Source organism: Phocoena phocoena, chromosome 20, assembly GCF_963924675.1.
Source record: "Phocoena phocoena chromosome 20, mPhoPho1.1, whole genome shotgun sequence".
NCBI classification, from domain to species: Eukaryota; Metazoa; Chordata; class Mammalia; order Artiodactyla; family Phocoenidae; genus Phocoena; species Phocoena phocoena.
In genome coordinates this window covers 11113812-11131400 of record NC_089238.1, presented here as the reverse complement: position 1 = coordinate 11131400, position 17589 = coordinate 11113812, and the positions used below count along the sequence as shown (strand labels likewise).

The window sequence follows — 17589 nt, the reverse complement described above, 5'->3', positions numbered from 1 at the left end:
GTAGAATCCATACTGGTGCAGTGCACCTTCCCCTCCCAGGTCATGGTGATGGGCAGATACCTTTGACTGCAGCACCCTCAAGGTTCTGCTACCATTGGAGCTGGAATGGAGATGTGCACCCGACCAGTGAAGGACAGGCTTTAGATGGTGAATCTCTCTCTGGTTTCTTTTCCTTCCCCTGTGCCAAACCTCTGGGTGTCCTACCCTATACCGTACATAGAGAAATCCTGTCATTGTGGGAAAAGATGGTGTCTTTATCATCAGACACATATGACCACTCCCTAAAAGTTTCTCCTACAGGGTGAGTTTAGCTGCTCCTCAGTCCTCTCATATAGTTAGTTATGACCTTATAACTGGGATGCTGACCTAGATGGAAGGACCAGGGAAGACTTTCCTGAAGACAGACATCTAATGGAGAATGACCCAGACAGAGTTAACCTAGAGCTCACAAAGGGGCAGAAATGCATTCCAGGCAGAGGACACAGCATGTGCAAAGGCCAGGGGGTAGGAAAGTTGCGTGAAGTAAATGAGTTCAACTGACTCATTTGGGTGCTTGAATGAGCTAAGACGCCTGAAGTGCCCAGTATGCAGTGAGGGCCACATAAAGGCCAACAGTCATTATTATCGCACACCCGTGGGCACACATCCAGGGTCTACCTATTTGGAAGTAGCAGTAATAGAGGAACAATATTCTCTCCGCCTGACTACACAGGCAATCCATAACATCAAGCCTTGATTACAGCTCTACTGAGGTATAATGGACAGGCAAGAAACCACACGTATTTAAAGTACACAGTATAATGAGTTTTGATGTGCATACACACTCCATAAGTGTGGCACACACACACCATAGTTGAGACAGTGAACGTATCCATTCCACCCACAAGTTTCCACACGAGCCTTTGTAATCCCTCCCTCTGCACTCGGCACCCCCCACCCCCCCAGTACCCAGGCAATCATTTACCTTCTTTCACTTACAATAGATTAGTTTGCACTTCCTAGAATTTATATAAATGGAATGTTATAGTATGTTCTCTTTTTTCATCTGGCTTCTTTCATTCAGTATAATTTTTTTACTGAGATGAAAGTCACATAACATAAAATAAACCATTTTAAAGTGAACAATTCCGTGGCATTTCATGCAGTCGCAATGTTGTATGACCACCACCTCTATCTAGTTCTAAAACACTTTCATCACTTCCAAATAAAACTCTGTACCCATTAAGAGGTTGCCCTCCATTCCCCCAGCCCCCAACCCCTGCAAACCACCAATTATGTCTCTATGGATTTACTTATTCTGAATATTTCATATAAATGAATCATACAGTATGTGACTTTTTGTGTCTGGTTTCTTCCACTCCTAGGTATATACTCAAAAAAATTGAAAACTGATACTCAAACAAATACATGTACACATGTTATAGCAGCACTGTTCACAATAGCCAAAAGGTGGAAATGGCCCAAATGTCTATCAATGGGTCAATGGATAAAAATTCTGGTATAAACATACATTGGAATAGTATTCAATCACAAAAAAGAATGATGCACTGATACATGCTACAACATGGATGAACCTCATAAATATACTAGGCAGAATCATTTTGAAGTTCATATTCAAATTTTTGCATGTATCAATAGCTCATTCCTATTTACGGCTGAGTAATATTTCACGGTGTGGTTATATCCCAGTTTGGTTGCATTGTTTCACAGTTTGGGGCCATTACAAATAAAGCTACTATTAACATTCATATGTCTTCGCGTGTCTTTATTTGGACATATGCCTCATATGCCTTTATTTCTGGGAAAGCTATTGCAAAACATCTGTTTAACAAAGGATTTGCAACTAGAATATACAGAGTGCTTACAACTCAATTAGAAGACAATAAAAAAATGGGCAAAATGTTTGAACAGGCACTTCACCAACGAAGATACATGGATGGTGAATAAGCACGTGGAAAGAGGCTCGATAGCATTAGTCACTAGAAAAATACAAAATAAAGCTACAATGAAAAAAAGAAGCTACAATGAGATACCACCATGGAACTCTTAGAATGGCTAAACGGGAAAAGAATGATTATACCAAGTGTTGGCAAGGATGTGGAGAAACTGGAACCTCTCACACACTGCTGGTGGGGAACGTAAAATGGCACAACCCCTTTGGAAAACAGTCTGACAGTTTCTTAAAAACTTAAGCATAGGGCTTCCCTGGTGGCGCAGCGGTTGGGAGTCCGCCTGCCGATGCAGGGGATGCGAGTTCGTGCCCCGGTCCGGGAAGATTCCACATGCCGCAGAGCGGCTGGGCCCGTGAGCCATGGCCGTTGAGCCTGCGCGTCCGGAGCCTGTGCTCCGCAAAAAAACTTAAGCATATGCCTACCATGTGACTCAACAATTCCATTCCATTTCTATATTACTTCAATTAACGTGAAGTCAAGTGGAATTATCTTGAAAGATTTTTGCCTGACAACTGATGTTACTGATGAAGGTGAGTGCATTCTCAGCTCAAACCACTGTGGTCGTACGTTGCTTGGTGGCTTCTAGGAAAGATGGCTTTCTCCGCAGTGCTGTAAACACTAAGATGTTAGTCCTGCCGCTGCAGTGTTGGACTTTATCCTTCCCTGTTTCTTCTTCCTGTGTGATGAAAAGACTGAAAACCATGCCTCATTTTACTTAGGAGGAGACTGAAGGCAAGAGAGAGGAAGTAAATTGTTCAGATCAGAGTGAAACAATGTCTGGCCTAGAATCTCAGCCTCTTTACTAAAAGCTCACAATTTCCAGGTATCACAGCTCCCCTTCTCCTCACACACTAGGAATATATTTTTTCCTAGGACTTGGAAGGTTTAGTGCGAGATTGGCTTCCAAAGGGTTAATCTATCCACCGTGCCTCCAGCGCTGGAGGATATTGACAGGAGTCAATGCCAGTAGCTGTATTCGATTTTTACTTGTTTTTGTTCCTCTGGTGAGTACAGAAAGGCCGATAAAGATATTTAAGTGTAACTTTTCATCACATGCTACGGATCCCTCCTCTTTATAACATAAGGTCCTATACCGTAATCTGAATGTGAATTGTTTTGCCATACGAATAATTTTTCTTTGCTGGAGAAAACTGGTTGCTCGGCAGATGAGACTGGAAGTATGTCATTCAGATGACTCGACCATCTTCGGGAAGCTTTGGTGCAGTGGGACAGAGTGCAGGTTGCTGGGAACGCCCGGGCTCCCGGATGCTGCCACCATTTCCTGACTCCGTGACTCAAGCGCTCATTCTCCCTTGTCAGGGCTGTTTCCCGCTTCATGAGGTGGGTTAATAGTATCAGCTCTGAGGGATGAGCCACCCGAGTGGAAGGGCTTTGCATAACAGGCAGCGCAGGGCAGGTGGAGAAGCTCGACCCAAGTGTAATCTGTGTCGATAAGGGAAGATTCTCTGGAAATGGTGTGTACAAGGAAATAGAAGGGTCTTATTGGTGGAGACTGGGATGTTCACACAATTAGCCAATAACGCAACAAACTGACATTACGAACCTCTGGATGTGATGCAGTAGAAAAGACGCAATGTCACTCACGTAGAATACTGTCATCAACAACTAAAATGACCCTCATCCTGCAGAAACAGACAAACCTAGGTTGTAGAGACCCAGAGGGGATGTACTTGTTCCTCACAGCATTCAGGGAGTCTCGGGGCAGAGAAAGTGTCTTTGTTGGAAATAAATATGGAAGAAGCCCCACCCAAGTGCTAGAGGGTCTGCTTTGTCCTCATAGGTAAATATCGAAGCACATTCTGGCATGACCCGGGCTTCTCATACCTGCTGAACCCATTGGCCAGCTCTGAAGGAGAAAGCAGAATGAATCGGCCAAAGTGTGGACTGAGGGGCCCAGAACTGATTTTAGCTCAACCAGAGCCTGAAACAGAGGTCTTGGCAAGCTCCTTTCCCTCTTTTAGTTTCTAGATCCTTTTCTACAAGAGGCACAAGGAATAGTTGCAATTGTTGCTCTTAATAGGGAGAGGAAAGGAATGAGAAGGGAAGGGAAGGAAAAGGAAGGGTAGGGAAAAGAAAAGAACCAGTACTGGTAATGCTACAAGTGGATGCCTTGGAGCACTTAGCACAAGAAGAATCTGTCTCAGGCTCTTCTTCTAGGACATCCATCCCAAGGAAAGCACTTCCTGGCTGTGTGTATTAAAAAATTCTAGTAGCTGAAACAGGTATATTATCAAACTAAATTTCTGTGGTTTAACATAATAGATGTTTATTTCTCACTTGTATCACATTTACTTGATGGAGTATTTGAGGAAGGAGGTGGCACTCCTGCTTTGTAACCACTGAGGTTCAAAAGTGGTACCAGTCATTTCTGCCCACATTCCATTGGTGGGGACTAGCTAGTCACATGGTTCACTTAGAGGCAAGGGAGGCTGGGAAATGTAATTGCCCTGGCTAGGCAGTTGCCACGTAGTAACATCTTTACACCCTGAAGGGAGCATGGATCTTTGGTGGGCAGTTATCTCTGCCACATTGTATGACCTTGGGCAAGTTATTTAACTCCTTTGGGGCTCAGTTTCTTTAACTATAAAATCAAGCTATTAATAGAATCTCCCTCAGGGTATGAGTCACAATTCAATGAGTTGAAACAAAAAGTGCTTGGGGGCTTCCCTGGTGGCGCAGTGGTTGAGAGTCCACCTGCCGATGCAGGGGACACCGGTTTGTGTCCCGGTCCGGGAAGATCCCACATGCTGCGGAGCGGCTGGGCCCGTGAGCCATGGCCGCTGAGCCTGCACGTCCGGAGCCTGTGCTCCACAACGGGAGAGGCCACAACAGTGAGAGGCCCGTGTACCGCAAAAAAAAAAACAAAAACGTGCTTGGACTAGGGTTGGAACAGAGTAAAGGCTCATAACATTAACTATTTTTATCTTTTGTTGAGAACCTACTTTGGGTTATATACAGATATTAATCCTCACCACAACCCATGAGGTGCAGGTAACCATTACAACTACTTTACAGGAGAGGATGATGAAGTTCAGAGAGGGGAAGTAAGTGACCCAAGGCTACACAATCAGGGAGCAACAGAATCCGGTCTGGTAGCAAACAGTTTTACACACCGAGGACTGTCAGACTTTTTGCTAAACAGCCCCACATCCAGACTTTGCATAAGTCACTGGAAATATACCGACTCCCAGAAAGGTTGCCTTAATAACCCAACTTAGTCATATGTTGCTGGGCCCCTGCCAGCCTTTCCTCCCTCATCTTCTATCACTCTCCCTCTTACCCACCATAGTCTAGCCATTTGCTTTCTTTCTAACCTTCACATAAGCCAAGCTAGATCGCACCTCAGGGCCTTTGTACCTGCTTTCACCTCTGCCTGGAATGCTTTTCCTGCCTGTCTTTCCACGGCAAGCTTTTTCTTTTCATTCTGCTTTCAGCTCAAATGTCACCTCCTCAGGGAGGCCCTCCCTGATCCCAGCTCAGTCACTCACTTTCACATCACCTGGTTTTCACTCTCTGCCCAGCACCCAGCACCATTTGTTTTTTTTTTTTTTTGGTGCTCATGTATTTGTTTAGTGTCTGTCTCTCTCTCTAGACTGTGAGTTCAACAAAAACAGTGGCTTCATTCTTATTGGTCTTCCTGATTCCCCAGAAATTAGGACAGTACCAGACACAGACTCTAGCCTGGTAAATATCTGTTGACTAAAATCAGACATTTAATTGAGGCCTATGACCTTATGTGCCTCTTTGCCCACCCTTCCTTCTCTTCTTCCAAGGACATTGAGTCAGGCCACACACAACTCCAGAGGGTGCCATTCACACAGCAACAATGTGGATCACTGGGGAGGGGGTGATGTTTCTTTAGTGCACAACCTAGACAAATGTGGTGATGGCACTGTTACATCCTTCCTTCCTTCCTTCCTTCCTCCCTCCCTCCTTCCCTCCTCTCCCTCCTTTCCTTCCATCCTTCCATAAATATTTATTGAGCACCTATGCTATTCCATGTTAATAGTGGAGACACAGTGGGAGATGAGAGGAACGTGCCTCTGTACATGGAGCAAATTTTAAACTTGCAAACAAAGAAAAATACAATGTATAAAGATGTTGAAATAAACATATAATTGCAAGTTTCATGTTCATTTCTCTTTGTCCTCTACTATTAGTCTCAATTTTTTTTTTTTTTTTTTTTTTTTGCTGTATGTGGGCCTCTTACTGTTGTGGCCTCTCCCCTTGCGGAGCACAGGCTCCAGACACACAGGCTGGGCGGCCATGACTCACGGGCCCAGCCCCTCCGCGGCATGTGGGATCCTCCCGGACCGGGGCACGAACCCGTGTTCCCTGCATCGGCAGGCAGACTCCCAACCACTGCGCCACCAGGGAGGCCCTATTCTCACTCTTTTCTCCCTTTCCCCTTTCTCACACACCCACATCTGGCCTCAGCAGCCACCGACAGACACCCCTGATTCTTCCCTGTCTCCCTCCCACCCAGCATGCTAGAGCTAGTTTGTGCAGGCTTGCAAAAACCGATTGTCAAATATTTAGGAATTTTGCGAGCTGGCTGTTAAATGATTAGTAGCTTAAAATCAGACATGGTAGGAGTATTTACACCATAGAAATAGGCGATGTTCCGAGGCAGGGTTTGTTGATGCGGTTTTCCTGAAAAGCTGGTCTTCTAGCACACCACTGTTCCATCTATTTCTGGCAAAGACACTTTGCTTTGCTGAGGAATATCCTAATTCTTTGATAGAGATTCAGTCTCTACCGCTCCCCCCACCCCACCATTCCTCAGCTCCCTCCTGGGTGGCGGGGAGATGGAGATTCTAGGGCCTGTGTTGTGCTGGGAGGGGAGAGAACAGTAGAAGAAGAGAAAGCATGAGGGAAGTAAGTGAAAAAGAGAATAAAAAGGACAGCAGTATAGAAAGGAAAGAGAAAGAAAAGGGAAGTAGCAGGAGGGCAGAGATTAGGACAGGGAGAGCGTAACGACCAGACAAGACTCACCTCAGAGTGTCTTCAGGGGCACTTGGGCCATTTCCTCACTTGGGGCCAGAAGGTGGCCAAGTTGCTATGAGATGAGGAAACCGCCTTCACAAACTGTCCTGAAACAGGATGTGGGTGGGGACCCCCACAGCTGGGCTCTGGAGGAAAGAGGGCTGGGGACCTGGTCTAGGAGCCAGGATGCCTCCATCTCTAACTGTGGAGGGACTGGGGGCCCAGACTCCTGGATCTGGGGAAGGAGGGAGGACCCAGACTCTCCCTCGACCTCACTCGCCAACCCTCCAGCCCCCACCCTTCCCCACCCCTGCTGCCTTTAAGGTGTTGAGACTCAGACGGAGGCCCAGGCCGCATTTAGCAAGTCCCTCCCCTCCCCACCCCTTTCCTGGACTGTCTTGAGTGAGGCGAGATATAAAAAGGAGGAGAGAGCAGGAGTGAGGGTTCCAGCTGCCCCGATCATGAGCCCTTTCCTGCTGCTGGCCCTCCTGGGCATCACCGTGCCCCGTGAGTGAGGACCTCAGACGGGAGGGGACTCTGGAGGATAAGCTAAGACTGATTGGCTCTTCCCATCTCAGGAGTGCAGGCCCTGACCTGCTACTGGGGGACACTGGTGTCCGTGATGAATGCATCAGAACTGCCCCTCCAGTGGACGACTAGCCAGAAGCACTGTGAGGAAGGCTGGAGCTGCCAGGATGTTCTGATGCTGATGGAGAACGGTAAGGAGGGCCCGTGGGCCCCCGCCCGACTCCCACCCTCTCCTGTGCAGAGACACTCCTATTGCCTCCGCTCCTACCGGCATATTCTGTGTACAAATTCGAAAGCCTGCTCCCCGCAGTACCAGGAGCTGTTCCCTCCTCGGCTACTCAGTGTCCTGCTCTGCAGCCTCTCACCCCAGAGCACGAGGCACATCCACCCGCTAGTCATGACCTCACCCTGGCCCGTCTCTCTCTCTTGGTCCAGGACCCCAGGTGTACGTGGTGCTCATCAAGGGCTGCACCCAGGCAGCCGATCACGAGGACCTCATCACCCAGCACAGGGCAGGCCCCGGCCTGTCCATTGCCTCCTACACCCGGGTGTGCCGGGAGGACTTGTGCAACCATCTGTCCACCAGCCTCCCTCTCTGGGCCCCGCACCCACCCCCAGGTGCCGGAGGGAGAGGAGGAGGGTGTTTGGGAGGAGGGAAGCCATGGGGCTGAGGTGTTGGGGTGAGCCCGCTGGGGATGCTCCTTTAGAATCCCTCCCTGCCCACCTTCCCCAGCACAGCTTCTTCTAACAGTCCCGGAGCAGAAAACTGGACCGCTTTTCCCATGTTCAACCACCCACCTCCGACTCTGGCTCCGGCCCTGACCTGGTGCCAGCTCCTTCTTTCCATCCCGCTGGATTTGGTCCACGCGTGTTCTAGTCAGGGTTCTGGCATTTCCTCCTCCTAAGTGAAACAGGCCTGTGACTTCCCACTGTCTTTTTCTGTCTGAGACCGTAAATCGTGTTTGGGGCTGTGTTCTGCATTTCTCTACTCTTTGGCATCTTTTGTGGACATGGGCGTCTTGTCTTCTTGGACTGTTTAGTGGGACTTGTGGCTGAAGCCACTGGGTCCTCCCCGGGCACCGCTCCCCGACTCGTACCACCTCCTGTGCTCAGTCCCAGACGCCCCTTCCCAGATCTCACGTCCCCTCCTCAACCTTGCTGTCTCTCTAGCTCATGTTCCAAATGCCCTGCACCCCAGGTCTTCATGAGAAGAGCTTGAGGAGGGCACATTTGGGGGACACTAGGGAATTGATTCTTGGGGACCAGCAAAATGGGGGAAGGGTGGAGGGAAGGCACATGGTCTGAATTCAGAGCCTTCTCAGTCCTGCCTCCCTTTCTCTGTCACCTCCCCAGCCCTGGGGTCTGTGCGGTGTCCAGTCTGCTTGTCTGCCCAAAGCTGCCGGTCGGCAGCAGAGCTGACCTGCCCCGCCGAGAGCACACACTGCTACAGCGGGCACCTCCTGCTCAGTGCTGGTGAGCCGGACCAAGATCTGAGTCTCTGGGGAGGAAAGGGAGCTGAGGTCTGGGACCCGGAGGAGGGTGGGCCTGGCTTCCCAGAGCTGCGCCTCCCGCATGAGGGATGGATGGTCCCAGCAGCAGTGTCTCCCTCTCTCCCCTCCTCTCACTTTCCACAGAGAACCGCTCCACCCATCTGAGAGTCCAGGGGTGCATCTCCCAAACAGGCTGCAACCTGCTTAATGGGACTCGGGAAATCGGGCCCATCAGTCTGCAGGAGACCTGTGATTCTGAAGGTGAGTGTCATACCCACAAGACCAAATGCCCTGTGCCGCGGCCTCGGGCCACGATGACCCTGTGAAAGGCAGACATCCAAGCACATCCCACCGAAGCCAGCGTCACGTCACTCAGATATTTATTACTCACTCAGGCAGATGTGATGTAAGGGGTTCTCCCAGTAGGCGCTTCAGGTGGGGATGCCAGCAAGAGGTGTCCAGCTTAAGGGGAGACAGAGGGTGCGTGGTCCAGGGGACATATCTGTAGGACAGGAATCCACTGGTGGGTGTTTTATTTGTTTTTGTTTTTTTGCGGTACGCGGGCCTCTCACTGCTGTGGCCCCTCCCGCCGCGGGGCACAGGCTCCGGACGCGCAGGTTCAGCGGCCATGGCTTACGGGCCCAGCCGCTCCGCGGCACGTGGGATCTTCCCGGACCGGGGCACGAACCCGCGTCCCCTACATCGGCAGGCGGACTCTCAACCACTGTGCCACCAGGGCAGCCCCTGGTGGGTGTTTTAAATGATGCTGGGCCTGTCCAGGTGGGAGAGGGGCAGGGGAGCAGGGAGGAAGGCCAGAGGGGCAGAGAGGGTGGGCTGCCTCGCGTGCCACTCTGTCCATTGGCTGCAGAAATGAGTGCAGGTGTGCCGGCTGGTTTCCTTGCTGGGCGTGACTTGCTGCTTCCAATTCTACTTCTCCACACCCTGGACCTTGGGTAACCCTGGGTCTTCCACTTCCCCTTGACCACCCTCACCCATCCCCCACCCACGGTACTGGAGCACCCCAGCAGCCATGCTGCAGAGAAAAAAGATCAGAGAGGATATCAAGGGTGCTTCAGGTGTGACAGGAAAAGTAAGAGCCAGACGGGGACACGGGGAGGGTCCCCACTTCCCCATGGAAACCCAGCCAAACCGAACACCGGTGGATGAGAGTGGCCTAGAGTGTCTTGCTGTGAAGCACCTGCCATGGCGAGGTGGGGAGTGGGGTCTTAGGAAAGTGGGAGAAGGGTCTTCCCTGTCCGAGCTTCAGGGAGAGAGTTGAGTGGGTTCAGCAAACGTTCCTATTGTTTGGATCTCTCTGGCTGGACTGGGAGCCTTGAGGACAGAGCCTAGATGTCACTGACGCCAGGCTTCCAGCCTCGGGCAGCACAAGGGCTGGCTGAGGATGGGCACCCAGGATGCGTTTGCTGACGTGAGTTTGTACAGGATTCCAAGGTCTGTGGAGACCCCAGAGGACTCAGACCCTGGCCCTGCCCTAAAGGGCTTCCAGGACCGAGAAGGGAGACATCGCAGACACAGATGGTCACAGGGCTGTCATGGAAGTGGGTCTGGGGGGTCCTCAGAGAAGGATGATACTGATGTCCTGGGAAGGGCGAATCAGGGAGGGCTTCACAGAGGAAGTGACCTATGAGCCGTGTCTTAAAGATGAGCTACAGTTTATTCACAGAAGAGGAAAAGGACACGAACAGGCAGAGGAAACGGCTTGGAGGTGGGGGCAGCCCGCTGGTTTGAAGAGGGGTCCCTCGGCTCTGCCTGAGGAGGGGCTCATCGAGAGGATGGGGTGCAGCTGGGGGTGGTGGGTGATCACAAGTTTTCCAGGTGGACAAGGTGAGTGTGGGCCAAGCAGAAGGAACAGCGGGTGCCAGGCCAAGGAGGCAGGAAATGCCCTGCTGTGTCTTGGGAATGGATATTGTTGGGGGAGCCGAGAGGTAGGCGGGGGGGGGGGGGTCCTGGTGGTGGGTCAGGTGTCTGCCCAGCCAGACTGAGGAGCTGGCCTTTCTGCTGAGGGCAGTGGAGCTGTGGAAGGGCATTGAGCAGAGGAGGACAGAGTCTGAATCTTTCCTTCTCATTAATGCTGGTTTACTGATCTGGCCTTCGTCTCTGGGACTAGGTAACATTCATAATTCAGAAGGCGTTTCCAAAACAGATCAGATGCGCGCCACACACACCACACACCGTAACGCACACAACACACTCAGGAGACACAGACACACACTGTGCCAAGTACACACCACACCTCACATACCGCACACGGGCCTCCCTAAACCTCACACACCACAGACTTCACGCACTACATAGAGCACATGCCACACCCAGCACACAGACCACACTTCACATGCCGCGGACAGCACACACAAACAAAACACAGGTACACAGGACACACACCACGCCACACCCATGCAACAAACATATACCGCATACCTCACCAACACACTGTACACACACATCACGTAGCATACACACACCATACACATTTCACACATTCCCATACTACCCCACACACCCCACATACCCACTACACATCTACACACATCCCATATACGTACGCTCCCAAACCACACACGTCACATAAAACACAGCCATTAGGCCACAAACGGATATCCCTAATATATGTCCATATTCTGCTGGCTTTCAGCATCAGAGCCAGATCTTGGACGGTGCATTTGTCTGCCCTGGTTAAGTTCAGTTTGGTAGTTTAGCAAATGTCTATTGGGCATCGGCAAGGCCAGGCATGAGAAGATGGGGGACAGTGAGATGTCAGGGAGTAAGTGGAGGACAGAAGAGCATCTCAGGGAGATAGAACAGCTTCTGGAAGGCATGGGGGAAGGAGAGGACTGGTTGCCAGGACTGGGTGCAAAATGGACCACCGCAGCAGCCCATACTAAAGAAGAACCAAAGGGCTGGGATTTTAACAGCCTTGACTCTCCCCCTAAGGAATAGGATGGTGGTCCCAGTGAGAGCAGTGGGTCGCACAGTCAGGGAGAGCACAGCCTTTAAGGGCTTAGCGTGTGAATCAGAAAGACGTGGGTTTCTGTCTGGGCTCTGCCGCTGAACCAGCTTTTGAGGATTACACCTCTTTGAGCCTCTTTCACCAAGTTCAGGGAGGAGGAGATAACCCCAGACAGTCAGGGGTCGCAGAGTATACAAAGGCCCTGGGGTGGTATGTGCCTGCCATGTGTTCAAGGAAGAATCCAGAGGCCAGTGTGGCTCCAGCAGAGTGATCAAGGGGAATAAAGATATTTAAAACAAGAAAAGAAAAGAAAATGGGGATGACGAGGATAACACCACCTGCTTGGTGCAGGGCGGGGGCCAGGGGGCCAGGAGGAAATGAGGCAATCCAGGCGAGGCGAGCTCCTTGGGAGGCTTAAAGGGGTTAACCCCTGGAAAGTCGTCATGGCAGCCGGGCACCTCAGTTAAGTGTTCAGTGCGCACGAAGCGTCTGAGTATTTTTGTTTGGAACATAGGGCTTCTCAGTTAAAAGAAATCTGCGGTGTCAGGCTGCCCTCCTTATTTTCCAGATAAGGACCCTGAGGCCCAGAGAGGGAAGTAGAGATTGGCTCTTGCTAAGGAAGAGCCATCCATCTCTCTCACACCAAAAGGGAGGAGCAGCCGTCCCCAAGGGGGGTTGGGAAAAGCCCCTGCGATGTTCCAGCAAGAACAGGGGAAAAAACTGGGGGTGGGGCTTGGACTTCCTGTGTCCCTGCTAACCTGAAGTTGAGGCACCCAGCGGCTAGATGGCTTGGAGGGTGAGTCAAGAACGTGACCATCTTCCCAAGCGCAGGACCAGGCAGGCCCCTGAATCACCCAGACCCTGGTCATTCCTTCTCCGCAGCTATGCTGACCTGTCATCGGGGGGTCATGCTTCGGACTTCTCAAGACCTGACTCAGGAACCTGTCACGTGGTCCGCGAATTCGGAGCAGCTGTGTAATCGTGGGGAGGTGTGTCAGGAGACGCTTCTGCTCATAGATGTAGGTGTGTGGGCTGCCCAAGAGGGCAAGACCCCCGCACGGGGTCCTGCGTCTCGCTGCCCTGGATTCTGTGCCCTGAATCTCCTGCCAGGTTCCCCTCACGCTTGCAGTTCTAAACCCAATTCTCCCTCTTTCTGCACCTTGTTTTCCCCTTCTGAAACCAAGGGGGCGAGGTGATGGCAATCATAGTACCTACCCTGCTGCGTGGTCACTAGGCTGTATCCGGTAGTCCAGGCAAAGGGTTGAGAGAGCTGGCACAGAGCAACCTCAGTGGCTGTATTCAAGGTCTAATGAGCTGCCCGTTGTGTGCCAGGCACTGTTTTAGGTGCTGTAGATCCCATCGCATCTGCCTTCTTGCCACTTTACGTGCCAGTGGGGAAGCAGAAAAAAAAAAAAAAAAAGAGTAAGATATGCCTATGGAGGTAAGAGCTATGGAAATTAATCCAGCAGGGAAAGGAGGTAGGGAGAGTGAGGTAAAGGTGGTAATTTGCTCTCTGAGGATGCTCTAGTGAAAAGGTGACATTTGAGCGAGAACTGAGAGGTGGCAGAGCTGGGGGAGGACCCAGGCTCTGGCCCCGGTCTTCCCCGTGCACTCACCGGGACTTGTGCTCCCGTCCTCAGAGGACCCGCATCCCGCCTCTGCCTGCTGTGCACCGAGGAACCCCTGGCTCTGCCGCCTTCCAAGTCTCCCGTCCCCCCACCCAGCTTTCACTCTGTCACCCCTCAGGACTCAGATCGCTCCTGGTGGGGAGCAAAGGCTGCAGCAAGGCCAGGACACAGGATTCTCAGGCTATCTCCATACACTCGGGGCCGCCCGGAGTGCTCGTCGCCTCCTTTGCCCGGTTCTGCACTTCCGACAAGTGCAACTCGGCTGCCAGCAGCAGTGTCCTGTTGAACTCCCTCCCTCGTCCAGGTGTGGGACCCCAGCGGGCTGGGTGGGGCCGGGGGTGGGGAGAGATGGGGCCCCAGAGATACACTCTGGGGCTCAAGGAGGGTGGCTAAGAGCTAAGAGCAGAGCTGTGCGCCCCCAACTTTCTCTCTGCTCCCCAGCTGCCCCTGCCCCGGGAGACCTGCAGTGTCCCACCTGTCTGTCCGTCTTTGGATCCTGCACACAAAACTCTGATACTGTGATGTGTCCTAAGGGCACCAGTCATTGTTACCAGGGTTACATTGCTCTCAGGGGAGGTGAGTGCTGAAGGTCAGGTCCCAAGGATGAAGGGGCTGGGGGCCTCAATTCACTGGTCCTGAGGTGGGAGGGTGCTTGAGACCCTGGCTTATGCGTTTGAGGGTGGAGGGGGCTGGGGACCCAGATTTTCTAGGTCGGAGGGAGGAGGGGCCTAAGAGCCTAGTCTCTTGGTCTGACGGGGGGAGGGTCTAGGACTCCTAGGGTTTAGGAATTTAAGCTGAGGAAACCTGAGCCCTCTCTGACTCATATTCGCTCTCCAGGTGGGCTGAGCTCCCCAGTGGACATCCAGGGCTGCGTGGCCCAACCTTCCAGCTCCTTATTGAACGGTACCCAGAATATCGGGGTCTTTTCTGTGATTGAGGACCATGATGAGGCTATAGTGCCAGGTGGAGCTGCCCCTACCCTAGTGCCAGATGGAGCTGCCCCTGCCCCCTACCTGGCTTGGGTGGCAGGGCTGGGACTATCCCTAGCCCTTTGGTGTGGGGCGCCCTCCCTGCTGACCCCATTTCCCCATGATTCTTAGGCCTTGCTGACCCCCTAGCCCAAACCCTCCCTCTGACCTCATAACTAAACAGCCTTGGACACGGAATTATTTCCCAGTCCTCTACACAAGTTATCACCCACACCCACCTCACGTACTGTATGACCTGATGACGGGGCCTCGGAGCAGCTGAACTTGCCCTGCGGGAGGGTGGACATTCAAGCAGTGGCCCCGTGTGTGTGATAATAAAGACATTGTCCTTTCCCCCAGATGCTGGGGTTTCCCTAAGTGAGGGGAGGGGAGGGTTCCCAGAGATCTGGCATGAGGGAGGAGAGGAATCCGGTAACAGATTGACCATCTCAGGCTGTCCTTTACTGATCTGGTCCACGTCCCCACTGGGCGGCGGCAGAGTCTTCAGCTTGCCGCAAGTAAAAGCATTTGGGCATCGCCATGACTTGGGAGGTGAAGGTGCACCGGGACCAATGAGGCTTCTATCCCAGTAGCCAGGGCCTCAGCGCCAACAGCGGGCTCACCCCACTTGAATAACTTAAGGGTCTGTGTGAAGCAGAGAAACAAGAGGCTTTGCACGGTTTCCTGAGGCTGATATCATTGGGGCTGTTATCATCCTGGGCCTGAAACACTGAGGAGAAGTCATGACCATTACTAGGATCTGGAGCGGGTGGTGTTTACAGAACGCTGCCTGACAGGATCTCTGATCCCAGGCTGAAAACCCATCCAGCCCGCAGCGACATACAGGGAGGGAGCTGGGGAATTAATACCCCCACCTCACTCAGTGTCCGCCCTCTGGTCTCCTGTTGGGTCTCCCCATTGACTGAACCCACCTGGAAGGCAGGAGATCCCACTGACAGTCCCCACAGCGCAGGGCAGGGGAAGAAGCTGAGAGAGTGAATTTGAAGAAGGAAACAGAAAGTGTCCAGCACAGTCACCCCTTTCCCTTGTCCCGATGAAAATCAGAGTCCTCAATACAGAAGACACAACTCCCATCCGTTACCATATTGTGCTAACGATAATGGGTCACACACCCACAGCGTTAGACAACCAGTTCTTCATGTACCACAGTGAGAGGAAGATGGGGAAAAACAGCATGTAACGAAGATGAAAAGGTCCTGACTGTGTAGCTGGTGGTGATCAGAGCTGCCCTCTCCTACCACCCATTCTACGTTCTCTTACCACCTGCCAACACCTCCTCGGGACAATTGGTGTGACACAAATCTTCATTCTTAAGGGAAGTAAGTGTTCAATGGTCTTGTCTTTATTGGCTCTTGGCCGCTTTCTGCTGAACAGGGCCACCGGCCAAGGAGATATTACCGCCAACGCGTCCCCTGGCTTCCAAACATAGTCTTCCTTGATCCAGCAACCCAGCCTCCCTCTGGTGGTCAGGTTCCCTCTGGCCATCAGCAGAGTGGCCCTCGTCTCTGCCTGTTGTTTCAGCAGCGCAAGGAGCACAAAATGGGGGCAGTCCTGGCTTCCGATTGATTAGAGCTCTGATGGGGTTCCTCACCCACACCAAGCCCAAGGTCACAGAGACCAGGAGCAAAAATTCTTTAAGCGGGTTGTTAGGTGTACTAGTGGGAGGGGACACTCCCTTATCCTCCCCTGATTCATGGACCCCTGCATTCTGGCTCTGGGAGAGGTGACACGATAGACTGGCCACTGGTTCAAGACATACAGCATCTCCTGTTGGGTGGCAGGGTACCTCCTCTCACCCGGTGCCCTCATCAACCATCACGGCCATTCCACCCTTCCGATAAGTCAACTGTCTCTGTGTAGTGGGGCACCTGGAAGATCAGTGAGCTCCATGGATGGGAGTTAATTGCCTCACTTCCTTTGCCTTAAAATATGTCCTCTAGCTGGAAGCGATACTTCATGGGATACTGTAGCAATAGAACAGACATCTTCTAAGTTCCCAAATGGCAGGGTTGACAGCAGCACTGGGTACGAGGAAGGCAACTCAGAACCCACAGTGTGTATTTATCCCTGTGGGGAGAGAGCTCAGTCCGCTCGAGGGTGGGGTATGTCCTGGGTGGTCCTGCTGTAGAAAGACGCCGTAACAGGCTTAGAGTTGGCCTCTGCCTCTGTTGGTTTGGGCACTGAGTACAGTCAACAGCCAGGTCACCTCGGGGAGAGTTAGCCCATTTGTCGTTAGCATGTGGAGCCTCCACCGCCCACATGGCCACTTTGCACCTGGGCCCAGTGTGCAAGCACTGATGGGAGAGAAGCCGCCTGACACTGTCCACAGGATACCAAGGGTACCCATGCTCAGGGCATGGGTTCTGGTGGGCATTCGTGTGGGACGTGAACATCTTCACACTCTGTGCCCATCCCCAGAGGACCTTACACATATCCCCCCGTCTTCATCTGATACCTTTCTTCTTACCAAGTCCTTCACCAAATGGCTCACCACGGGTCCATGCCGAAGTGGACCTGAGGACCTCTCTCCCTCCCACGAGTGGACCCCTGAAGTTTTGCCGCCTGAGGGATTTCCTTGCATCGCTCTTTCAGGACCACACGTGCAAGTGCTAACACAGCCGCTACCCACTTCTGCCTGGCGCCAGCCCACGCTCCAGATCTATCCGTACACGTAGTCTGTGCCTTCAATCCCCCTGTAAACAGATCCCAAGGAATCCCCATGAGCTCATAGGTGTGGGTGGGGGAAGAGGCAGGAGAAGCGGGTGCCATCCTGCTGGGGCGTCCACCTGTGCCCTGACCTCATACACACCTTCTCCACGGATGGCAGATGCTACTGTACGTGCCCAACGTCATGGTTTGGTAACTTGACTACACCCAGTATGTGATTTGCAGCTCAGGTCACCACGCTCTTGGTGTCCCATGGTCAGGTACTCAAACTTTACTGGGTCCCAGCAATAAGCCAGGAGCTGTTCCCAGATGGAGGTTAGTTATTTGCAGAAGAAGACATACCTTTGCTCCAAAACCCCG

At 52.1% G+C, this 17589-nt stretch overlaps 1 protein-coding gene across 1 annotated transcript; it reads left to right on the top strand.

Moving 5' to 3' along the window:
• The first annotated feature begins 7420 nt into the window (after positions 1 to 7420).
• On the top strand, positions 7421 to 14673 carry CD177 (CD177 molecule). Its single transcript, XM_065898309.1, is given in 9 exon segments — positions 7421 to 7466; positions 7514 to 7678; positions 7923 to 8105; positions 8841 to 8981; positions 9122 to 9238; positions 12828 to 12968; positions 13692 to 13877; positions 14015 to 14149; positions 14411 to 14673. Coding segments are annotated over 9 exon segments (1377 nt in total).
• The last annotated feature ends 2916 nt before the right edge of the window (positions 14674 to 17589 follow it).